At 31.1% G+C, this 26488-nt stretch overlaps 5 protein-coding genes across 7 annotated transcripts; 4 read left to right on the top strand and 1 right to left on the bottom strand.

Moving 5' to 3' along the window:
- LOC101504386 (serine/threonine-protein kinase ATG1t) lies at positions 1–2066 on the bottom strand. Its single transcript, XM_027334597.2, has 8 exons — positions 1712–2066; positions 1522–1642; positions 1380–1438; positions 736–800; positions 546–639; positions 390–470; positions 197–308; positions 1–89 (listed from the first exon to the last, which is right to left on the bottom strand). Exons 1-8 carry the CDS (start codon positions 1976–1978, stop codon positions 22–24), a joined length of 867 nt encoding a protein of 288 aa, XP_027190398.1. The 5' UTR covers positions 1979–2066; the 3' UTR covers positions 1–21.
- A 579-nt stretch (positions 2067–2645) lies between these two features.
- LOC101504079 (autophagy-related protein 13b-like) lies at positions 2646–7779 on the top strand. The gene is made up of 3 exons (XM_004502847.4): positions 2646–4450; positions 4558–4739; positions 7220–7779. Exons 1-3 carry the CDS (start codon positions 3110–3112, stop codon positions 7566–7568), a joined length of 1872 nt encoding a protein of 623 aa, XP_004502904.1. The 5' UTR covers positions 2646–3109; the 3' UTR covers positions 7569–7779.
- A 2293-nt stretch (positions 7780–10072) lies between these two features.
- LOC101503752 (RING-H2 finger protein ATL78) lies at positions 10073–11086 on the top strand. Its single transcript, XM_004502846.4, has one exon. It carries the CDS (start codon positions 10133–10135, stop codon positions 10808–10810), a length of 678 nt encoding a protein of 225 aa, XP_004502903.1. The 5' UTR covers positions 10073–10132; the 3' UTR covers positions 10811–11086.
- A 6539-nt stretch (positions 11087–17625) lies between these two features.
- On the top strand, positions 17626–18656 carry LOC101503415 (photosystem I reaction center subunit N, chloroplastic). Of its 2 annotated transcripts, none has more exons than XM_073368491.1 (3): positions 17626–18093; positions 18262–18387; positions 18486–18656. In XM_073368491.1, exons 1-3 carry the CDS (start codon positions 17797–17799, stop codon positions 18576–18578), a joined length of 516 nt encoding a protein of 171 aa, XP_073224592.1. In that variant the 5' UTR covers positions 17626–17796; the 3' UTR covers positions 18579–18656. The 2 variants fall into 2 exon arrangements, with proteins under 2 accessions (XP_073224592.1, XP_004502902.1); XM_004502845.3 differs by having other exon boundaries at positions 18482–18656.
- A 1970-nt stretch (positions 18657–20626) lies between these two features.
- LOC101503086 (actin-7-like) lies at positions 20627–23499 on the top strand. 2 transcript variants are annotated; one of them, XM_012716420.3, is made up of 5 exons: positions 20627–20922; positions 21819–21889; positions 21984–22377; positions 22460–23073; positions 23154–23499. In XM_012716420.3, the coding sequence occupies exons 2-5, from the start codon at positions 21830–21832 to the stop codon at positions 23217–23219; spliced, it is 1134 nt and encodes a 377-aa protein (XP_012571874.1). In that variant the 5' UTR covers positions 20627–20922; positions 21819–21829; the 3' UTR covers positions 23220–23499.
- Positions 23500–26488: the final 2989 nt, after the last annotated feature.

Genomic DNA, 26488 nt, shown 5'->3' with positions numbered 1-26488 from the left:
CCTAAAATCCTGGGATTGCTGTCAAGGTCCCAGCAATTTTCCTTGTAGAAAGCTATGCAAATAAAATTCGTCAAAAGATAGGCGTTCCACTGCAACAGGGTGCAAATATTTCATATTTCAGAAACAATTAGATTTCCACAAGAAACTGAGTGAATAGAAATGTGAGAGTGTGAGCGCTAGTGTTTAAATGCATAACCTGGATTCAAGCATAGTAGTCTTGAACAGATATCAAGACAGTCAGGATCCAATCCTGAAATAATCAATGGAGAAAATGGAAGACAGGTACATGATCTGATGTTTTTCAACAGCTGAAATCAGCATTTTCAATATTAGCAATGATCCGAGGCAGAAAATTTTGAATATTTGTTGTTCAAAGTTATGCTATTTACCTGAACATTATTTCTGCCATTAAAAGGTGGATAACCATTTAGAAGCTCAAAAAGAATAACCCCAAGACTCCACATGTCTGCCTATAATTATTAAGTAAATTTCAGTAAAACCAGTTGATTATTAATGTTGAAAGCAAGAGTAAGGAGAGTTGATACCTTGTAATTATATCTCTGGAACTGAAGAACTTCAGGAGCCATGTATAATGGAGTTCCACAAACTGTCTCAACATACTCACCTGGGCGTGCGGTTCTTGACATATTATGCAAGGCAAAGAAGTTGTCAAGTTAGTCAGCGTAATAAAATCAAAATAAATAAATTATCTTCCACCTTAAATTGATGCACTACCTTGAGAGACCAAAATCAGCTATCTTTAACACTGCATCATCCCCATGGCTAGATAGCAAAATGTTCTGATTCCAAAATAGCACCCAATGCAAACAAATGTTTCAGTTCTCAATATATAGGAACAAACGACAAGTTGATTATCAGTAACTGAATGGTTTCCTTCGCAACTAAGACGTGCCGTTATAAAAAAGGGCTGCAGTTTTCCCTATTACTCATGTTTCCCAAAGTTTTATTCCTCAATAGACAATCTGAAATAATTTGGCGTTGGTTTAAAAAAAAAAACTAAAAAATATTTGTAGCAGTACTGTTTGTTTGGTAGGTATTAGGAAAGCTTTTGGACAACATTTGTTATGAATGCCTCATATATCCAACCATTGTTGAAGAGAGAAAATTGAAAATAATGTTTGTAAAGTAAATAGGTAACAGAAGAAAACCAAACAAAATTATGATATTTTTAGCTGTTTGTAAGTTGTTTTTCATAAGCTTATCTAAAAGAAAAAAGTTGTGTTTCATAAAAACTCACTCCATGATCTAGCATTTTTAGTGATCGGTTAAAGTTACCAACTCAAAACCATAAGCTGAAGCAAGTGATAAGAAACTCTAACAACCGGAGAACCCTCATAAAACATGGATGGATGTTTTACCTCGGGTTTCAAATCTCTATGAATGATGCCATGAGAGTGTAGTAGTTTTAGAGCAGAGCCTACATAACATAATTGATAATTGAATTGAATAGAATAGAATGAGCAATAAGAAAGAATGAAGAAAAAAAGCAAAGTACCATACCAAGCTGTTGCATGAACATTCTAGCGGTTAGTTGTTGAATTCTTCCATGAGATCGAATATAAGAAGCGAGATTCCCTCCAGGACAAAACTCCAGGACCAAGTAAACACATTCATCATCACCCTAAGTAACTAAAAAAAAGAAGTTTATAAACATATATTTTTAATTAAACAAAAAAGAGGATTATCTGACCTGGAAGAAGTGAAGAAGATGAACAATATTGGGATGGTTAACAGAGGACAAAAAATGGATCTCGCAGTCCAAAGAAGCTTTGAGGCGAGGGTTGAGTTTGGAGAGAAACACCTGTTTGATTGCAACATGTTGACGAGTGGGTGTTTGTTCAGCTATCCACACTGTGGAGAAAGAACCCTCTCCGATTTTGGACTTTAAAACGTATGAGTACTTGTTCTTCTTGTATTCATCTTTTTCCATTCCCACCAATTTGCCTTCACATTCCATTTTAGTTGAGTCACATAACCCAACACCGTTAAAATGAAGAGGTGCGAATAAGGACTCTTCACACAAATACTGTATGCTATTTTTTGTTTTTATATCATTTTATCACTGATTACAGTATTCAAATAACACTTTTTTTAAAGATAAATAAGAGTTTAACGATAAATGTTAATATTTTTAGTTTAAATATTATCTTGTGTAATAAAATTTGTTCAGACTCATGTTCTAACAATGGGAAGACAATTATTCAAATAATGATAGTAATAAGTTTTTTTTGAAACATCTGTTAAATAAAAAAAATAAAAGAAAATTTTTATATATGAAATATCATTTTTTTTTAATTTTTAAATTTTAAATGCATTATTTCTAAAATTATATTTTTCCTTTTAATTTCTTAACGAATACAGTTAAAATATTGGTTAAAATTTCCCTTATCGGATTCCAAATAGATGGTTAGTCTTTCTTTATTTAACTTGTTAAAAAAAAAATGGGACTTGAATCTTGTTCTCCACGGCAAGATCAACCGACACATTGAAGCTGAGGTCTAGAAAAATGCAGGAATGTATCCATCCATCGGGAGGAAAGAAGAGGGAAAAAGAGTGAATAGTCAACAGTCAACACCTGGGTGAGTGGACGACATAGAAAACCAGGATACAACAATGTTTGACGTGTCAAATAAGATCATGTTGTACTTCTTCAATTCTTCGGATTCGCACAGTAAAATATATGCACCCATTTTCACCCAATAACGACCACTTCCCACTGGTCCCACACAAACCCAATTGCTTGCTTTGCTCACCCAAATCCGTAGTACTTCATTAATAATCACTTGATTTTCGTATCAACTTAACAACCCAAAAAAAACTCTTTTGGATTACAACACACCCTTCTCTTCCGTTTCAATCTTCATCCCACAAAAAAAAATGATTTTACACCGCTCTACACCAAACAAATCCTTAACTTATTTCTTAAACCCTTTTGTTCTATGTGGATCACACAACCAATACCCTTACCCTTCTTTAACAACAACAACAACAATTAACCACAACTTCAGTGACTAGACTACTTCATTTATTTCATCTCACGTTGTTGTTGTTGTTTTTGTTTTTGTTTTGTTCCAGTAGTTAACATAACATGACATCTTCTCACTCTGAAGCTGCAAAAACAGAACAAATTATCACAGAATTCTTCGCCAAAAGCCTTCACATAATAATCGAATCAAGGGCACTTTCTGCATCCTCTCGCAATTTCAGCACCGTTTCTTCTCCATCTTCAACCTCTTCATCATCATCATCGAGCGTTCGTCCCAGAGACAAATGGTTCAATCTAGCTCTTAGGGAATGCCCCCAAGCTCTAGAGAACGCTGACATATGGCGCCACAACAATCTCGAACCAATTGTGGTCGATGTTGTTTTGGTCCATAGAACAACAAAGGTTCGGCCTTTTCTAAAAGAACAACACCCCTTTTGTTCTAACAGTATAGATAGAGAAGAATTAGGTATTGGGTGTTCACAGAATGAGAAAATAGTAGAGAGATGGGTGATTCAATACGAAAACAAGAAAATTAGGGATTCTAATTCAAACGCTAGTAGAAGATCAAGCAACACTTTTTTGCAGAATTTGTATAAAAAATCAACTTTACTTTTAAGATCTTTGTATGCTACTGTTAGGCTTTTACCTGCTTATAAGATTTTTAGGGAAATTAGTTCATCTGGTAATTTTTGTGCTTTTGCTCTTGCTCACCGTGTGTCTACATTTTTTGAACCCTTTACTATGAAACAAGAGTCTGAAATGATTAAGTTTGTGTTCAATCCTGTGGATACATTATCTGGTAGGCTTTGTCTTTCGGTTATGTATCGACCATGTTTCTCTGATGTGAATTCTGAACCGTCCACTCCTTTGTCTCCACAAGTTATAACGGATTATGTTGGGAGTCCTATGACGGATCGGTTGATGCGGTTTCCGTCACTACCTGTGGTTAGAATGCCGGTACATGGCTCTCCATCCTCATCACCGTTTTCGAGGAGACATAGTTGGAGTTATGAACATTGTAGAGCCTCAGCTCCTACCAGTAATTTTTATTATTCCACTTCACCTACGCATTCAGAGTCACACACATTGGTTTCTAATGCTAGTTCTCAATGTTGTTATGCACCCTCTAGTTTGCCTCCTCATCCAAGTGAAATGTCTTTGCTTCGCAAGAAGAATGCAAATTTCGATGATTACTATCCATCGTCAAATTTCTCTCCATCTCCCTCTCCTTCTTCACCATCTCCAATCTATAATTTGGCTTCAAAAACACTTTTACGCTCCGAAAGTGCTCCGGTCAACATACCTAATGCTGAAGTTGCTAATCCCCTTGGACAGACCAGTAGGCATAATTTGCCACCATCTACTCCCATTAGAATTTCAAGGTGTACTTCTGAGACAGATAGAACTAGGAATCTTATGCAATCGTGCGCAACAGCTGAGAAGGTATGCTGCTGTATCATATACTAAATTTCTAGTCACATTGAATGTTTTGTTTAGCCGAGAAAATTTGATTTTTTTTTCATCTTATGGTTGGTTTTTGCTCTGCATAGATGTTTTCTCACGGAAAAGATGAGTCTCAAAAGTGTTCAGGAGTCAAGGTAGCACCTAACAGCTCGCCGCAGATTTCATTTTCCAGGAGCTCTAGCAGGTCCTATCAGGATGAATTCGATGATGCTGATTTTACTTGTCCTTTTGATGTGGATGACGATGATACCACAGATCCAGACAGCAGGTACTTTGTAATAAAAATTAATTGGAGTATATGCTCTATTATAAGTAGTTGATGCGTTGTAGTGTGGTGTTTTAACTCCTTAAAAACATGGTATAATTGCTAGATTGTGATTGTATAGGCAAAGGCGAACCTGATACTACAAAGCTCTTGCAATAGCAGGGTCTAAGAAGGGTTGGATCTTTTATGGGTTTAATGCTAGATTATGACCATATATAGAAATGTTCAACCCTTTGTTTTCTATTGTTTTCAATGAGGATGAATCAGGTTGATCATGTATTCTAAGATCATACTTGGAGTTGAGGCCATGTCATGCTTCTGGTCTGGTCTAGTCTAGGGTAACAAATTTTGAGTAGTATCTTAGAATTTTGAGTTCAGCTACTAAATGTATTCATGTGACCTTAAAGGGAAGTAAAGTGAAAAGGGGAGAAATTGATCAAAAGGTATATAACAAGGCAAAACTTGAAATAAGTGCTAATTTTGATTTTCCGTTGCTGTATTCATTGAATTGTTTTTGACTTGGAGGATCAAATGAAAACAGTATGATTCCCACTCTTCTTTCTCCTTTCTGCTTTAGATATTAACATAGTTGCTCAACACCACTGGTTTATGATTTTCATAAATATTTGTCTTTGCTTAGTGGTGGAGATTTTTTATATATTTTTTCTTAAAAGAGTTACTTCTGTACAATTGCACTTCTTGAAATTGTGTTATTTGTTAGTATTCATTTACATGGATGCCAGTTATATTGAATGGCTTGGATGCGGAATTCTTGGCATCCCTTATTTTAGTTCCTTTTCTGAACTCTCAAGTGTATTTCATTGGTATTGGTATTAGTATTAATTTTCAATGCTATCTTTTTCCAAACTATGTGATTGATTGGGTATATTTTTAAATAAATGAGTCTGCTGATTCTCTTTTTCTACTGATTCTTTGGTTTACAAAAATTTCATCTATTTGAGCTGGATTTATGTACTAAAACCACTCATTTTCAGAATCATTTATGCACTAGTTTTTGCTGTAGATAGGGTATGTGTCCTTTCTTGAACCTCTGTCTTAGTGTCTTTACACACCAATGGGACCATATGTTTAAGCTTTTTTAAAAAGTGATTTTATGAAGTAAGAAAATGAATAATTATTTAGAGATTTTATGTAAAGCAAAAGCCATTTTTTCGTTTGGTTATAATTACAAAAAGCACTATTTTATTTGAAACAGTGGTTATAATGTCAATGTTTTTGGACTCAGATTGTTTTAATAGCTTAAACAATTGCTAGTTTTTTTTTTTTTTTTTTTCATGGATGAACATTTATTTCCTAAATGAAAGAGATGTTGTCTCAATAAAATTAAAAGGAAAAGCTAAAACAAATGGGAATTATGCATTGTAATGTTGTTTAGAAAGGGCACTGCTATCACTGTTTAAGCAAGTGTTTCAGGAGATTTAAAAAGTTGGAACTTGGCATGCTTTATTGCCGTGCAATGATTAAGAAGGAATTACTTTATTTGATAGGACACTGAACTAAGTTGAATAGTGAAGTTAGAGAAGAATTGATGATATGGCAGTTAATTGGGGGAATGTAACTTAGTTATAGGGAGAGAGCATGGAAGGTGTTTCTTATGTAGTATATGTATTTCATACTACATAAGTATTTCTTTGTTCCTATTGAATCTGATTCCTATCATTATCAGATATGATATAGTTAATATAGCTGTTGGGAGTATATATTTGTATTAGAATATTCAAAGTATCCTAATCTTGACGGTATTTTCGCCGTACCTGTAATTACAATAGTAAACTAGTAATTAATTTGTAGACTTGGTAGTGGTATGGTTGTCAAACTCGAGAGTCTCTCGTAGACTCTTAAGAGTTTACATAATACTATAATAACCTGTATATGACATATATAAATAATACATTATCATAAAAACAACAATAATTCAACATTTTATCTTCATATCAAAGCATGAATTTTTTTAAATAAATAAATATATTATATTAGAATTTTAAGTCTACATAGTGGAATTTTAAGAAACAACAAAATGCATAATTGTTATCCCTCAATACGACACTAAAAGTGTAAGTTTACATTTTAAAACCAAATATATGTTAATAACTTGACATCAATACATGTGCTGATTATTACTACAATTAGGAATTCACCAATAATTAAGTTTATTTATCAACGTTACATGGGTTTGAGTAGAACTGAAGTGTATCATTTAAGTAAGATTTGAGGATTCGAGCCTTGTTGATGGAAAAAGTTATTGGAAAGGGAAACCCATCAAAGGTGACCAGTCAGTTTCCCTACGGAGGTTAGCCATTGGCAAAGTCAATGATACTTTGCACCAATAATATGCTTAAAAAAACTGTTTATTTATACTTTGCACCAATAATATGTTTTGTTGAATTATATGCGACACAAAATGTGAGAGACTTTAGTCTATTAGTTAGAAATATTAATATGTTTCCTTGTGCCTGCATCAGAGCGGAATCTTTCGATCGTGGTCATATAACTCAACTGCTTGAAGGTGGAAGATTCTTTCCAATAAAAAAGTCCCAAGGTGCTGCTGTTGGTGCACTTGTGCATATGTTGAAGAAAGCAGCACCACTGCATCAAGACTTCTCGACTTGCGAACTCTTGTCTCGCGGCACACGTCCTGAAACCGCAACGATGAATAGCGTTCAACAGTCCAACCAGATTCTAGATACCCTTAAACCAGTGAGTATAATGTCTTCTGCAAATAGGAAAACAACAAGTGATGCATTGGAAGAGTTCTATAGTTACAGAGAGATGAAAAACTTGTTACTTACACCGCATGGTGGTAGTAAGTGACAGATATAGAAGTTCTGTGCAGCTGCAGCTGCAACATGTAAATGTGAAGTTAGTGTTTGGTTGAAATATGTACAGTTACAAAACCCGTTTTTCATTTTGTGAATAAGATGGTTTGACATTTACCTTTTGATCTTTCTTTTTTTGGGACTAAGCATACCAATTACATTCAAGATATCTATATTAATATACAATTTATTTATTTATTTAGTTACTAAGAGTTGTAGTTTGTTACTTTCTCTACCTTTATATTTTTCTTTTGACAGTGCTAGTAGTTAGTTACCTACTGCATTCTAATAAAAAAGATTGAAAAGAATATTTAAGTGACACAAGTGTGTTTACTATAAATAAAATTATGATTCCAATCTCCAAGCAAATCTTATCCTAATTGAAGAAAAAGCACGTGCTTAAAAATTGTGTAGTATTAAGAAACAAGAAAGTTGAAGAAAATTTAAAGATGAAAATCTAATGTCATAGTTTTCCCACTAGCAAAGACCTCTGTAATCTCTTAACCTTATCTCTCCTGAATTGTGGGTCCACATCAATCAAGAATGAGTATGACCATAGTGATATCCAACCCACCAAGATATGCATCCAGGTAAGTGTCAATCGGAGTAGCTGACTTGCAAATTTATTTATTTTCATTAATCTTATCATTATCACATCCTCTCATTAATCAAATACAATGTAACTCAGTAAAAGCTTCAACATTTATAGCCATAAAATAGAGACAAACACAATCAGATTGAGATCAAATCTTTCCACCAAATAAATTCAAAGATTTAGATCAATTCTACATTTTTCCATTTTGATCATTTTTTGTCATTAATGAACAATGCCAATGATGTTATTTATTACACTTTCAATGCAACCATGGTTGAGTTGATGAAATCAATTCAACCAATCACAAGTTTTATAGTTTTTCAATCTCACACATTAAAACAATAAACTCAATTTATTTAGACAAAAAAAACTATATTATTTTGGCAAAAAAAAAAATATACTCAATTTATTTCTATTTTTCTAACTATAAGGGATCAATTACATAATCAACAACAGCAAATAATTTTCTCCCTACAACCTTCTCTCTTCCCCCCCTGTTGTGTAGAAGAATTTAGTGAAATTTCTTGCATTGCATTAATATGCTTTCAATTGTCTTAAGATAAAAAGGAAAAGAAAACCAACTCAAATCTTCTATAATCGACTTTATGATGCAATTTGTTGTAAAATAATCTTAAATCTAAAATCCACATCATCATAAAATCGATTATAGAAAATACAAATAAAATTCTTAACCTTTTCCTATGGACATTGGACAAGTACGAATGTGGCCACATAGTTCATAATCTTAGTATATTGGAACTTATCTTTTAAATTGGGACCCAAAAGATAGGACATAAATGAGGAACCTTGGTATCAATAGCATATTAGATTTTTCAACTTTCATGTTATTATTATATCTCTATTATTATCAGAAGCTTCTCAATTCCTTCATGTGCCCATGGGTCCCTACAGGAACAGCATCAAGATATATAACACCATTACGATATTATTAAATGAAGAATAAAATGTTCTTTGTGGGATTATTTTTAAAATAAAAAATTGAAGATATCGTGGTGCATAAATAAATTAAAAAAATGATAAATTCTTTAGTACCTCCACAAAATAAAAATTATTCAAAGAGAATGTTATTATAATACAAAATTTGAACACAAATACAATACTATATAAAATGTAGATATTATGTTTTATTTTTCATAAAATATTATATTTGTATTTTATTTTTTTTCTAATAATATCACTTACTAACACATTAATTATAAACATATTAAAATATATGATTCTAATATATTAAAGACATAGCATCTTCCATAACAGTACGATGACGAAGAATAACCACAATAAAATCAATATCTATTTTTTTCCTATTCATTGTCTCTCATAACCCGTTCTTGATGGTAAATTAGTAGAAAATTTTTATGGAAGAGACAAAACCATTAAAATTATTAATTAATAATTTTCATCAAATTACTAGTATTTATAGAATTTATTTACAGCCTTTCATAGATATTTATATCTATTAACAGATATTTGTATCATTTCAGATTATAAATTTAATTATTTATTGAAGTATTCTTTCGACTTGTACCTCATTTATATAATGTCTATGAAAAATAAACTGCTATGTGTCACATTCTTATGCGTGTATGGTGGGATTGAATTTGAATGGACCCATCTTGATTAGAAAGGCAATTTACAAAAGGTAAAATTAGTGGAGGATCCATATACTCGTTGAAGACATCTATCACCAAGGGGCAACAACATTAAAGACAAAGATAAATTCCCTCAATCTAACCATAGCCATCTAGGAATATTCTAATTTACCAAACTACCTAGCTACACTAACAACCATGTAATAGTAATAATAACAATAATAAAATAATAATAACAATAATTTCATACCACAATTAGAGCTAAACAACAAATCCAATCACCCTATAAATAATCCCCTTAGTACAACCAACCACAAGAAGCTCAAATTCATTATTAACACCTCCAACAAAAACATGTATGCTACTACTTCCTTTGTTTCACCACTCCTCCATGAACTTGTTGAGAATTTCCACTCAAGAAGGTTGCTCCTTCACTCTCCAATTAACCAACCATCCAACCCTCCAATTTCCACAAACAACCATGATTCAACTTCAGAATCATCCTATCTTGGAGATGGTAATTTTGATGCAAATGTTATTATGGTACTCTCTGTCCTATTATGTGCTCTTATTTGTTCACTAGGTTTAAACTCAATTATAAGATGTGCACTAAGGTGTTCCAATTTAGTCATGATGAGTAGCGATCACTTGGAGAACAATACTGCGGTTCGAGCGAAAAACACTGGAATAAAAAAGAAAGCTCTCAAGTCTTTCACCACAATAAGTTACTCACCAGAATTAAACTTGTCGAGTTTGGATTCAGAGTGTGTGATATGTCTTTCAGAATTCAGTAACGGCGATAAAGTGCGCCTTTTGCCTAAATGTAACCACGGATTTCATGTTCGCTGCATTGACAAATGGCTAAGCTCGCACTCGTCTTGTCCTAAGTGTAGACAATGCCTTATTGAGACATGTAAAAAGATTGTTGGGTCACAAGGTAGTTCATCCCAATTAGTGCCAGAAACAATTGTAACTATAGCACCACTTGAGCCAGAAGGTTTGGTGCGTAATTATAGGGAGGTAATTAGTTGATTTAGTAGTTTTTTCTTATTTGAAGCTGAAACTGGTATTGTGCCTTAGACTTTGTAGAATGTCTTTAATTAGTTCTAGTTTAGTTTAGACTTAATTAGCTATCATCCAACTTCAACATAATCAATGTAGTGGGTTATTGGTCATGATTAATTGGATGTGTTTTTAGTGTTCAAACTCTTTAGAGTTTGTTTTAGTTTTTAGACTTTTAGCATCTTTCCCCTTAAATTGTATAAAACAAGTTCAAATTGTATATTGCATTTTTTTAAATTATGTTGATCTAATGATGTACTTATGACAAGGAACTTATAGCATCTTAAATGAAGGTGTTTTATTAGGAAATTGATTCATATGAGTATCATATGTAGGCTTCGTTATTTGATATAAGAAACAGTTAAAATTTGCTCAAAATTAAAATTGATTCATGTGGGTATCATATGTAAGCTCCTTTCTTTTATATAAGAAACAATTGAACATTTGCTTAAAATTAATTAAGTACTTAATAAGACAACAAAAAAGAAAGAGAAATGACAATGCTAAATTGAATCACATTTAAATGCTACGTCATGAAAATTGTTGAAGTTTTTAAAATTGATGCGTTTGAAAATGACATGTATAAACAATTTTTCTTTAAAAAACTAACAATTAAAAAAAAACATAGGAGTAGTTGACTTCAATTGGTTTGACATTTGAAGATGCTTGTTAGGAGTACATAAAGTTAAAGTTGTGTAGATAAAAATGATGAATGCGGTACTAAGTCATGAAGTTCTTACATCTAATGGACTAATATTTTGAGTTGAATTCTCCTTATAAGCCTAAGTCTTAATAATTGATGTTTTTATTGAGAGTTGATCACGGAAAATAGCTATCTATAGATTGAACTAAGGTACTCCGGCGAGTATTGGTAGGTGGATGAAGCCGCCTATCAATAGTGATAGAGTGAAAGTCGATGTTATCGTGACAACGTAAAAACTACCTATAGATTGAATTAAGATACTTCGTTGAATACTGATAGATAAGTGAAGTCGCTAAGAATAAAAAAGATTGTGATCGAATCGGTGTCGATAGAGTGAAGAGTGATATAAGTGTGATAATATTAGAAATGCGTAGTGAGTGGGCACCTTAATGTCGACTAGCTAACACCATGAGTGGGCACCTTAATGTCGATTTGCTTTGTCTTGCCGTCGTAGCTCTGATTTCCAATCATTTTTATATCGTTACACAAACAAGCCACACTATTTTCAAGTATATAATATCACATTACTTAGTCCCTTCGAAGACATCCTATAAAATTACACATTACTTTACTTAAATTCCATTCTTTTCATCTCGAGGTCGATAGCCTAAAGTTCTCTGCCACTTTGTTCCGATGTCATATCTCCAATTTTCAAGCATATTTGTACCACAACACAAACATCTAAGTTAAATATAGTAAAAGGCACACTATTATAAGTATAAAACATCACATCACTTTACTTGATTTACTGTTTGTTTTAATTATTAAAGATTTGCATTAATATGTGAAATACTAATATTGTTTATCGATACAATTTGAAAGGAAAAAAAAAATGGTTGACCAAAACTAAGTGTTATTTATTTTTGAGTCCATTGTATTTTCCAACTAACCAAGTGTTTTAGATATCCAAGTTATTAAGGGATACTAAAAGATAATACTCTTTTTTTTTGTCTTAAGATATAATTTAATTAATAAATACTAATAATGTTAAATCATATATTAATATCTAAATTTAAATTTAAAACTTTGCAATTATATACGTGAATTTTAGTTATTATTTATTGTTTCGTTTAAATTAAAAAAATTAATAAGTTCCTTGTAAAAAAAATATCTAATGGATCGTAGAAATGAAACTAGTATATTCGCCGGCATCTATTGAATATTATTCAAATAGATTTATCCTACCACAATGCATCTACAACAAATAAAAACTAACTAATTTGACGGCAAATTTCTTTTTTTTGAAATCAAGGTCATGCATGACCACAATTAATTGTAGGATAATTATCACAAATTTTAATGCCATGCAACTCAAACATATTAAAATATGACAAGAAATATATGATTGGAATGTGGTGGTATTGCATCTGGAGGGCCATGTGAATAACAATAAATAATATCTATACTTAATTAGTAATTTTAGCCTTGATTGCTAACTGGAGACCAAGAAAAAAACAAAGTAAAATAATTTAGAAAGTGGCATGCTTTAACGAGTCAATGGAGCATATATGAATGAATGGAAGCTGAAGCTGAAACCCACTAATCACTTTTCAGATAAAATAATTGTACTAAAAAGGGAAACGTTGTAGCATAGTAACTCACTTACCAAGTGTTTTGTTTCATTGCCAACAATGACTAACCACACTATACTTGCCGTTGAAGTTTGATTTGCCAATTAAAACTCGGCACCACATTAATAATAATATAATATATGCTCTGTTTGCAACACATTATGATGCTAAATGTGTCACGTGTGTGCGTTAGACATTGATAGGTGAAGCATAGCATTATCGAATTAAAGCAAATTTGTGATGACATTGACATTATTAACGTTGTATACCAACTGCAAGAGCGCAAATCAGGGGGAAAGAAAACCATGGAAAGCTCTAGCAATACCAATAATTTGGATCCAAATTCAATTAACAAATTATTCACGTTTTGACTACTCTTTTTTCTTGGCTAGATCCCAAACTTTCTGCAATTGCGTTGTGATTTTAAAGACTATGTTTTCTTAAATAAAAAAAAGCCAACATGATATATTACACCTTAATCTAACACAAAAAATATGTCAATAAGAAGAGTCTTAGAAATACTACTCTTTACTCTAACGCTCACTGTTTCATTGATTGAAATATATATAGGTCACATAACTTAAGGTGATATTTATCTACACAAAGTGTGTAAGTGTGTGATTTGTATAAATTTCAAATAATGAAAAGAGTAAGATTTAAAAAGATAAGTTATATAACCCTTCTCATGCCAAGAGCCAAAAATAAAATTATAATCTCAACAAAATGAGTTTAATAAACCAACCAACACAAACTTAATCTACAAAAGACCACAAAAGCATAAAGGAACAAATTTACCACTCTCTTAAGAGTGACCAACTACGAAATCAAAGCATTTTCTTGAATTACTCCACCATTGATTAAACTCAAAAACAAATCTTTATATCTAGCCTTCAACAACCACCAAGAACGAAGTTTGATACGGTCAATTAAAACATCCAAAGCATTCTACTTTTGGTCAAAAATCATTTTATTACGTTTCTTCCTAATTACTCAAATGCTAGCCAACCAAAGAACATATGATTTGTCTCAAGCTCTTTTATGATGTGAAAATAATCCTCAAAATAGTTGAACATGATTGCAAGTCTGGTGTGAGAAAACACTAGACACGACTAACCAATCCAGAAGAACACCATAAATATTTTCAAAAAACAAACAATCAAAAAACACAAAGTAACAAATCATTATTTACTACTCCGCGCATAACCTCCAAATAAAAAGAAACTAGATCTTAACCCACACGCGTGGATATATTTTAATTGTTTTTAATATTTGTAATTTAAGTAGATTTAAAAAAAAATCAATATGATTCCCAATTGATAAATGATTATTGATATAATAGTTATATCAATAATATATGTTTAAATTTATCAGTGTAATTTATAGAAGTGAATTATTCAACAATAAAAGACACGTATAAATAGTCGAAATATATTTTAGAGGTAAGCAATAAAGACATATGTACTCTCAATTCAGAAGAATTTGAAGAAATTTTTCATATTATTAAGTTCAATATTATATATTGTGAAAATATGTGTACAATTGCTAACAAATAAGTAGATGACAGATAGAAGCGAAAAATGTGAAGTTGATTAATTCAGACAAAAAAAAAACTTATAAGTAGATGAGAGGTAGATACGAAAATGTGAAGTTGATTAATGCACAAAAAAAGGTATTGAGTAGTAATGTGAAATTAACGTGAAAGATCTTGAGCAAACGTTATGAAATGATAATGTGACATTATGAAATAATAATGTGGGATTAATTTTAAAAAAATTGAGTATACGTTATAAAATAATATTTAAATAGGAGATATAGTATAAGATAGTGAATGATGTATAAAATTTGTAGAAAAATTATTTAGAAACTGAATAAAGTAAACTCTCTATAAAGTAGGACACGACTTTTTGACTGATGTAAAAAATGTTAGAATACAGTATAAGGTGACAGCAGAATATATTTTAAATATATATAATAGATTTTTTTTATTAGCTCCATTTTATTCCATATTAAATGAAAAACCATAAATTCTTGACATTCATTTTATGAATAAAAACATTCATAATACTCCTCACAATACACCATTTACCAAAAGAAATATTTTCCTGCAAGAATACACTAATCAACAAGGTACAACACTCTTTAACTAACTTCTCTTCCCATATATTAGTTATATAAAGGGGAAAAAAATTAGTGCAGTGTAGATTACAAACTAAATAACAATCCCTAAAAGAATGAGAAAATCCTTCGATTACTTTGGTTAAACTTCTCCGCAATTAGGCAACAAATAATAAAATAAATGTTCATATTTCAAAATTTACAAATACTAACATTCAATATGACTGACGAAAAAATTTGCATATTTTCATTTAAGTCAAAAGCTTATTATATTATAATTAATACTATTTCCGTTTCCTTAAGTTTATTATATTAAACTCAATTATATATACAGACTCGTTTTAAAATTAACTTATAACTTATATATATTTTAATTAAAATAATTAACTTAATGGATATTCACGTTAAAAGTCTTTTTAATGAAAGTTAATTTGACTTTTTATGAAAAGTCACTAAAAGTGATACATATAATATTATTTTGACTTAATTATATTTTTGATTCATCTATTATTAGCAATTCATAAAATTGAGATTTATATTAAAAGTCGACAATTTTAGTTCATCTCTCATATTTTTAAATTAAAAAATGACAATTTGACATATTTTTAATTAGATGACATTCAATTATATGATATAGATCTATCTAAATGATATAATTATTTATATGTTATTAATTAAATTAACAATATAAATAAAAAACTATAAAGTTGAAAGTTAAATTCTTACGGTGTTTTATTTCAATTTAATGAGTGTTAATCATTCTATATAATTGTATAATATATCACTTAATTTAAAACATTTCACTTTATTATTTTTTAGTTAAATAATCAGATAGTAGAACAAAATTGTCGACGATTAAAATAAAATGACTAATTTCGTTAATCGATAAAAATAGATAACTAAAATTATAATTAAACTTATTAATTTAATAACAAACTTGAAAAAAAAATAAAATAAGTGTATTAAAAATTCTTTCATTGTTAATATGCATACAAACATGCTAACTCCTTCCCATATAAGTTTATTAACTATTTGATCATGTGTTTGATCTATGACAAATATGTATGGAAAAACATATTTTATCTTATATATCTAGAAGAATAAAATAAAATTCTTCTACACCAAAATACAAAGATAATTTCACTTAAAAAAAAGTATACAAAATAAGAGAAAAAAAAAAAGAAAAAAAGAAACCGGAAAACAAATAGTCTACCGTCAAAACAAAAAAAGGAAAACAAATAATATAGTAAAAAGATGTAGTAAGGTTGCTTATGGACCGAAGTAACTTATATTTAACTGCAATTACTCAATCCAACCTCTTATTTTTGTTCATAATTCGTAAAATACACCATCAACCATACTTCCAATAATAATATATTGTACTGAAATTTACACCCCCTTAAAAGGAGGTTCCGGTACATTACCGAGATTGGGAGGCGCCTTTAGCATCTACCATATTTAACTTTGTTTGTTCTTCCATTGACAATTTGACAAGGCCCAAATCTTCCAGGCTAACTCGTCATGAACGAGTTGAGTTCATCGGTAATAAAAAAATTATTATGAAAAAATATAAAATTTGCTATCCAAACCAAACATCTTTGAGTTTAATGGAGTTAGTTAGGATCAGAAACTTAAAGGATTAGAAATTTAAATGAATTTTGTTAAAATGTAGATTAAATTGATTTGGGTGATTGAATTTAAAGGTTATTCCATACCAAGTGACCTATAAGTAGATAATATAAAATTATTTTACACATTAATCCAAATATAAATATTAATTTGATATGTTGATTATATAAAATATATTTACACATACATTCAATTAAATCATACTATAATATCATTTTTTAAGTTAATTTCTAACATGTCTTCACAAAAACCTAAATAGAGTGATTTCATTGAGTGCATATAAAAAAATACACTGTGAATTTATTAAAATAAAATCCACCAAACATATCTCATCATGAATATTTTGTGTATATATTTTTTTAAAATGTAATCTGTGTTACAAGGAGATATAATTTATTTAATAATAAATAAATAAATAACCATATAAACTGATGTGCCTCAAATATAACAAGGAGAGGAAGAGTTGGATGAAGGTAATCTCACCTTATCCACATACCACAATGTCTCTTTTTCTTCTTTTTTTTTTTATAACAAGAACCACAATCTCTCCTTATCATCCATAGATAGTCCAGCTCATAGAATAAAACAACAACAACAACAACAATAATCTAAACCGTCCAATCTAAAATTGATTCATTGAATATGCAATTTAAACCGTGTGATTTATAAAGTGGAGATCAAGAATGAATAATGTGTAACTATAGAAAATGATCCAGCGAGGCATATGCATCAAATATGAAGTTAAAGTGGGTCCTGAAAGCATGTGGATTAAAAAAAGCTGAAATATAAGACAGAGAACAAGAATTGCCAATAGGAGATGAAGGCAATCTCACCTTATCCACACGCCAACCACAATCTTTAATTACAACCATCATCACACACCCTTCTTCCTTACAACTTAACTTCACTCTCATCATATCACAGAACTACCAATCCACATGGCTGCAATGAACTCAAGTGTATTGGCTTGTACCTATTCCATATCTGCTGCCGTTTCTTCTGACCTCAATGCTAAGCTCATTTCCGTTCCATCAACAGGGGTCTCTGCTTCCAAGTTGCCTCTCATCAAAGCTCAGCAACTCAGAATTTCTGAATCAAAAGAGTCTAGAGGAAGTGATGGAAGGAGAAACGCTCTTGCTTTATTGGCAGCTACCCTTTTCACAACTGCTGCTGCAGCCTCTAATGCTAATGCTGGTGTTATTGAAGATTACCTTGAAAAGAGCAAGGCCAACAAGGTATCATCAATCCCACATCTCTATGCAATACTATTTTTGAGGTTATCTTATAATTTCAATAGTAATATTAAATTTTTATTTTTATTTTGCCCTACAGTTCTGATTTGTTCCATAAAATATATCAAATAGTTGTTACACAAATTTATAAGATACTTGATTATGGTGTAGGAATTGAATGACAAGAAGAGGTTAGCCACTAGTGGAGCAAACTTTGCAAGAGCATATACAGTGCAATTTGGTACTTGCAAGTTCCCTGAGAATTTCACTGGTTGCCAAGATCTTGCTAAACAGAAGGTCATTCATCTCTAAACTTATCTACATAAATTAATGTCTTTTATTTCACTTATTTGCTTTACCATTTTCTGATGCTCTGTTTCCATTTACGCAGAAAGTACCATTCATTTCTGAAGATTTGGATATTGAATGCGAAGGGAAGGACAAATACAAGTGTGGTTCTAATGTTTTCTGGAAATGGTGAAAAGTGACAACATTTTCTTCCCTTAGTGTTGTTCTCTTTCAAATGTATCCAACTTCCCCTTGATAAAATACCATATTCTTCTGCATTGTTGCTGTTATTGGTTTTAATTCAAATGGTTAAAACATGTGTAGATTAGGCTTCTCTCCTTTACATAATTAATCAATGTTAAACTGCATGTGGTTTGAATTTTAAGTTTTAAACTATCAAATACACCAAAAATAATGTTTGTGAATTGAATATCAGACTAAGGGTAGTTTACAAGCATTCAATCCTCACTCTGCTAAGATGCATGTTTACAAATGATAAAACTTTGAGTGCTTAATTAAAGAGTCTAAGCCACGCACGAGTGCCAGTAGACTATTTAAATTACACAGATGTTTAGGTGTTGAGACTAAAAATAGTTTATAAACACTGGATCATCAATCTAATGAATGACAAAATCGTAAAGATTTACCAAAGACTCACTCAAAAATGCAGTGTTGCCAACTTTAGTTCAAAACACAAACCATTGGCAATAAAGTATAACTTACTTTGCTCCTTACTTTTGCCATTCCAATTTTAAAATATGTGTATATAATAAGAACATTTGACACAAACACATGCCCGCTATCATATATGTTGTTGAGCAATTATTTCTGTGAAAAATGAATCAATTAAAACAACAAATAGCCATGGCTTTACTATTCTCAAAGATCCCTTGTCAAGTCATATACATAAGTCAAGATTTCATAACATAAGTTGATAAATTTTTCTAAACTAATTAATCACACATATAAGAACAATTGTAGGAGCTTACACAACTAAGTAAATTCTAAGGGCTTACACAATTGACTTAGTTGAGTCATACCCCAACCAAATCCTATGACGGGCAAGTTTTGAAAACTTTACTAAAAACCATGAGCTACAAAATTCAAACTATCTTCTTTTGAAAAAAAAAATCAAATTATGTTTAACACAAACAACATTAGCTCTCTCCAACTCTAAGTGTCTTGAATAATATGATCAATGACAACCACCACAAAAGTTGATATCCTAATTTGTCATCTAAGAATGAGGGGTAGAATCCTACTTTGTTATTTTATTGCATGAGCCTTCAGCCATGTTTGTAAAACCTATGCACCCTATGTGTTGAAACACGAAAGCCTATCCCATGAAAACCAATGAATCTTCCTATTTCTTTCTTTGGAGCTTCACTAAAATTTGGCTAACATAACATCAATCTCTTAACTGTGACCATCAAGGAGATTATAACAACTCATAATACAGTTTTGAATTGCTTTAGTCATTTCTTTGATCACTTAATTATTTGTTTATGACAAGGGAGAAAATTAACCTACTCTTAAACATATCAAGTAGAAAAAGATGCACCAATATATGTTTGATCTGTAACAATATAAAAGACTTGGCATCTTAAGTAAGTGATTATTGAAAACTCACCTTATATGTCTAACATATTTTCACCAAGACTAGTCAACGTAAAATACTTTATATACCTTAGTCAACACAAAATACTTTATATACCTAAAATACGTGAATTAGTTCAACCATTAATTGTTATGGTTTTTATTGAATTTTTTTTAGTTACCGATAAATTTTCTTGATCAATTATTTTTTCGACAAAATCAAATTTCTTGACAAATTAATTTTTAAAAGGTAATAAAATTATTTACTTATTTTGTAAGATTTGTATTTTATTGATATCCACACTATAAGTTAATTTTTACTGTTTCTTTTAATAAGACCTCATTGACTTGGTTAAAAATATTAAATCAATTATAGTAACTAAAATAACCTGAATTTTTAAATTTAAAAAAAAAACTCAAATTAAGAAAATGCACTTCATTGTTATAATCAGCAAAAAAAAATATAACGAAATAAAATAGATTAATTTATCTTAAAGAATACTAAAGAGAAACAAATTATTAATAACAATTTAAAAATATAAAGTTTTTATTTATTATTTGGCTGATAACTCAATTTAGTTGATTTATTAGTTAAGAAAGACCTAAATTTGGGGTGTTAAAAAACGTTGAAAAAGGAGAAAAGACGACAGAGGAAAAGGGTGTGAGCCAGGTCACCCTATCTATCTTTTTTCTGACTCTCGTGGTCGAAATGATTCCCTCTCTCTCGTTTCTTAAAATTCAATCTTTGTTCCTAAATTAACCCAAATTCCAAATTCAATTTTCAAATTACACTCATCACGAGTCACGCCCACAACCACATCTACACCACTCTCTCCCCCCATATAAATACCCCTCCTCCTCTTTCATTTCCCTTCTCTCTCTACTCACCGAACACAGAAAGAGAGAGACTCCAACCTTCTCTTTCTTTCTCCTCGATTCTTCTTCACGGTATTTTCATTTCCCTTTCTCGTTCTACTTCATTTCCCTCGATTATTTAGGGTTTTTTCTGCCTGCTTATTATACGCCGATTTTTTATTTCATTTTTTGCAATCTTTACTATTTTATACTCAGATTCGTCTAACTTTGCTCTTTTACCTACTTCATCAGAATCATCTATGTGTTTTTTGTACTTATTCATTATTGCGATTTTCGTATTACTTGATCTATCTATGTTACTCGGATGTAGTAGATCGCGGATAACTAATGAGTGATCTGTGATCTGGTATATGCTTATGATGCGTCACTCTATCTGAATCTGGTCTTCTACACTCTGGATCTGAGATCTTTTATAACTATTGTGTGTTTGTACCGGTCATAGATTCCATTCGCTAGCGTTAGTTTCAAAATAATTCCGGTTTTGTTGATTTGTTGACTGGATTTACTGTCTGATCTGTTGTTTTAAGTGGGAATCTCGCCGTTTTTTTTTATAGAACTTCATTTGGTGTTTGGAAATTTGAGATTTGAGATACCCTGACTCATAGTTAATTGAAGATTTTAGTGCATAGCTTAATGTAAAGCTTAAGATTACAGGTTGAACATGTGGATATGTTCTATTTTATTATTGCTCTACTTTCTTTCTTTGAAGACCTCAAATTGTCTAACCTTTTTCTTTTTGTTGAGCTCAAATTATCTAATATAAGTACTTGGTAAATGAAATTGGTTAATGCTGTGTTATTTCATTTCTTTTTGTTGTGCTTGCTACACAAATGTGAACTTTTTCTGTTTTAGCTAGAAAAAAATAGTGTTCGAGTAAAACTAATCTTCTAAATTTGTAATTGGCTGAATTCTGTGGGTGGTCCATTTGAACTTTTTAGCATTGACAATTTTATTACTGCATACTGTAGCTTTGTAAAAGATGGCTGATGCTGAGGATATTCAACCCCTTGTTTGTGACAATGGAACTGGAATGGTGAAGGTTAGTACTTTGTTGTTTTTTGTTTTGTTATGTTTGTGTCTTTTATTTGTGTTTTTGTTACTGAACAATTTGTTAATCTATAATCTGTGTGCAGGCAGGATTTGCTGGTGATGATGCTCCTAGAGCTGTGTTTCCAAGTATTGTTGGCCGACCTCGTCACACTGGTGTCATGGTTGGGATGGGTCAAAAGGATGCCTATGTTGGCGATGAAGCCCAATCAAAAAGAGGTATTCTTACTCTGAAGTATCCCATTGAGCATGGTATAGTCAGTAACTGGGATGACATGGAAAAGATCTGGCATCACACATTTTACAATGAATTGCGTGTTGCTCCTGAGGAGCACCCAGTGCTTCTAACTGAGGCTCCACTCAACCCAAAGGCCAACAGAGAAAAGATGACCCAAATCATGTTTGAGACCTTCAATGTGCCTGCCATGTATGTGGCCATCCAGGCTGTCCTCTCCCTCTATGCAAGTGGTCGTACAACTGGTTCGTATTTTATCCATCTGTCTTAGAACATAATTTTGTCAATCCGTTATTATGTCCTTCAATCAAACCATTTTTGAAACAGGTATTGTCTTGGACTCTGGTGATGGTGTGAGTCACACCGTGCCAATCTACGAAGGATATGCACTCCCTCATGCCATCCTTCGTTTAGATCTTGCTGGCCGTGATCTAACTGATTCATTGATGAAGATCCTCACTGAGAGAGGGTACATGTTCACCACCTCAGCTGAGCGGGAAATTGTCCGTGACATAAAGGAGAAGCTAGCGTATGTTGCCTTGGATTATGAACAAGAACTTGAGACTGCAAAGAGCAGTTCTTCAATTGAGAAAAACTATGAGCTTCCTGACGGACAAGTTATCACAATCGGAGCTGAGAGATTCCGTTGCCCAGAAGTACTTTTCCAGCCATCTATGATTGGAATGGAAGCTGCTGGAATTCATGAGACCACCTACAACTCTATTATGAAGTGTGATGTGGATATCAGAAAGGATCTGTATGGAAACATTGTTCTTAGTGGTGGGTCAACTATGTTTCCTGGTATTGCTGACCGTATGAGCAAGGAGATCACTGCCCTGGCTCCTAGCAGCATGAAGATCAAGGTTGTGGCTCCACCAGAGAGAAAGTACAGTGTCTGGATTGGAGGATCAATTCTTGCATCCCTCAGCACCTTCCAGCAGGTGAATATTTTATCACAAATTTGCACCTTTCCATGTATGCCCAATTAGATTGAATTCTAAAACATGATTTTGTTTTGTAGATGTGGATATCCAAGGGTGAATATGACGAGTCTGGCCCATCCATTGTCCACAGAAAGTGCTTCTAAGTCCCCAAAATCATGCGGTAATGGTAAGTTATTTTTGCTGTGGTTGTTTTTTTCGTGTCTGTCATGTCATGTGAACTATGTTGTCATGGATACGAGGTGCGATATGACAATGGAGGGTATATTCTGAGTTTGATTTATCAAATGTTCTGTAGCAGCCCTCTGGATGTGGAGGGCACAGAATTAAGAGGCAGATTTTGCCTTGGAATTCTTCCATGCCTTCTTAATTAGGTTGTCTGTAGTAACGAGTGATTGTGATGCTTATTTTATTTCCTTTTGTCCCCTTTTCGGAGTTTACATTTGAAGTTTTTTATTTTTTTACCTTTTGAAACGTTCGTGTTTATGTCTATAGCCCATGTATCGAGATATTTTACAATATCGTCAATTTGCGCAATTGAATTCTCTCAAGTAAAGTTTACACTTGAATTACTTGCTCGTTAAATCTAGGTGCTATAATTGAAGGCAAACTTTTCAAGGCAAACTTTTCAAAGGAACTTCAAATATACTTGGTGCAAATGCCAACGTTAGTACTATTATAGCCCGGTAGACAATAAAGAATCAAGTATTAAAATAAAGAATCAAGTATTAAATATTTAGAAATTTGTTATTAAATACTACCAGATATTTTGGAAAGTTTTATTCAAAATGAGACTTTTCATAATTATTAATGAATAGAGTGTTGTGATTCTCAATATTGGTTTTTTGTATATTAGTTCCTTAACTTGATTCTTTCATTAATTGGTATGATGGCAGTTATGTGTTACTTGGTGACGCCTATAAGTCGTAAACATTACTGGTAAACACATCTACAGAATTGTTCTTGGAAAAAAGGGTTGGTCTGCCTGTCCGATCTCAGAAGGAAAAATATATATAATTTATATAAACTTCGTCATTCTTTAATATATTGTAGTTGATATATTCGACTAGAGTCATTTTGTCATGCTTAAAATGAAACGACAGCAAGTTCATAACTTTAGTAATCTTACACATCCAAACATAATGCGTAGTTATAACAAGAATTTTGTCGCTGCTCGTGGAACAAATGCATTGGACCGTACGAGAATCGATGAATGAAGCATATTGTTTATGGTATGCCATTTATTGAACACCTAATAAAATCAGATAGGATGTCTCCATTTAAGGTTCATTTAGTGAGATATAGTTACTAAATATAGTTGATTAAATTTCATCACTAAGTGGGTTTTCCTCTCAAAATTATTTTCTCTACAGTCAATTATGCCACGCAAAATGCACTATTATCAATGTTCAATAAATTGTAAATTCGTCCATCCCTAACCCCAACTCCCAATTTTGCCCACTAATTACCTTGCAAACTGCCAAAGATAATGAATGGTGTCAAAGCATTGGAAAAAGTCAACTATTTCCTCATTTTTTTTATTCACATCTAGACACATTTTTCCTTCTTCATTCCAATTCCACGTCACAGACCAAGTCTAAACCTCTTCTAGAATTTTTGTTGCTCAAGTGAAGTCCAATGATCATGACCTGCAATCGGCAACACGGAAGAATTGGGTTTTCCCCTTGTTCCTTTTTAGAGTATTAATTTCCTTTTTAGAAGAATTGGATTTTCCTCTGTATATTCACAATTAGAGTGATCGTTTTCTACAAAAAGATGAAACGATTGAAAGCATCTGCACCTAGATACCGGTGGAGTTTCTTTACCCTGCCTTTAGAATATGCTTCATTGTGTGAAGAAACTGAAAAGCGACAAAAAGCTAAGAAAAGATAGAAAGATGAAACAAATTAAAAATGAAGAAATGTGATTTGTTTTTCATAGTCAAACGTTCTTGAACTGAAAAATTCCACATACAATATTTTGTTACTTGAATAAACGCTCAGAAAGTAAAATATTTAATTAGTTCATTTATTATTTTTTATGTAGGTACAATTATTGAGTAAAACTACTTATAGAAATATATTTCGAATAGTTTATTTGAACTCATAGATCGAATAATCAAACAAAATAAATCATAGGGATAAAGTGTTCTGAATTTACTAAGCATGAAAACATAGGCATAGCTGACGTACACTGGTGGGATAGAACACACCATTCGCATTAAACAACAACTAATTTAGAGAAATTTTTCGTTTCTTCTAATTCTTTTTTTACTTATTAACTCTCTTTCTTAAACCTCTCTTTTCTATTTCACCTTAATTAAACACATCACTAATGAACCGAAAAAGATAAGTTGTAATCACCACGAGCTTTCTCAAATACTCATGGAATAGTTTGCACTTAGCTTCATTGCTCCTAAGTTGTAGCTAATTATACTTGTGTCAACTACCTATCCACATGATAAGAAATATAATAAGAATAAATTATCATATTTCATCTGAATTCAATATTTAATGAACTAATATGATACAATAAATTAATTTAAAATTCTATTTTATCATGTATTTTTAGTTGAAATTTCTATTAGAAATGAGTTAGGTTAGAAATCAGCAAATAAAATAAGAACAATCATTTACTCAATTATCCTTATAAAATATAATTTAAAATATAAAAATAAAATATAATAAGATATAAATATAAAAACAAGGGTAAAAATTAATGTCCAAAATTATAAAAATACAAAAATTAATTGAAATTTTAAAATTAATATAATTTATTTACAAGAGTATTTTTGTTATTTACACATTATATATCATATTTTTATTCACATTATAACAAATAAAATTGAATTATTGGATTACTCATTACTTTGTCTTTAAAATTTAAAATAATTTATTTAGTAGTGTCAAAAAATAGTTTTAAATATAAAATTATTTTGTCATTTTTTTAATTTTTTAGTATTTATTTGTTAATTTACATTATTTGTTAATTTATAATATTTAAAATATAATAAATTAATTTTTTAAAAATTAATATATAATAGTTCACAATGGTAATTTTATTATTTAAATATAATATAATTATGGTGAAATATATATCAAATACATGACAAAATAAAATATTGTTATCATATTAGTTATCATGTGCGTATCAAACACAATAATAATGTTTATCATGTCATAATCATAGCATATTCTTATTCAGTTTTATATTATATATCATATCATATACATCAAATAGACCAATAAGACTCTCACATTGGGCATTTTTTTTTATTATACCACTACAAAAATATATATATCAAACTACCACCCTTTTTTAATTAAAATTTTTAACGTTTACCGTCTCATTTATCTATGTACCCCAAAAAGTAAAGGAAAATACTAAAATGCCCTCACACACACACACACACACA

This window comes from Cicer arietinum, chromosome 5 (genome assembly GCF_000331145.2).
Source record: "Cicer arietinum cultivar CDC Frontier isolate Library 1 chromosome 5, Cicar.CDCFrontier_v2.0, whole genome shotgun sequence".
Lineage (NCBI taxonomy): Eukaryota > Viridiplantae > Streptophyta > Magnoliopsida > Fabales > Fabaceae > Cicer > Cicer arietinum.
Note: the sequence above shows the minus strand (reverse complement) of the source record. Positions and strands in the feature narration are given on the sequence as shown.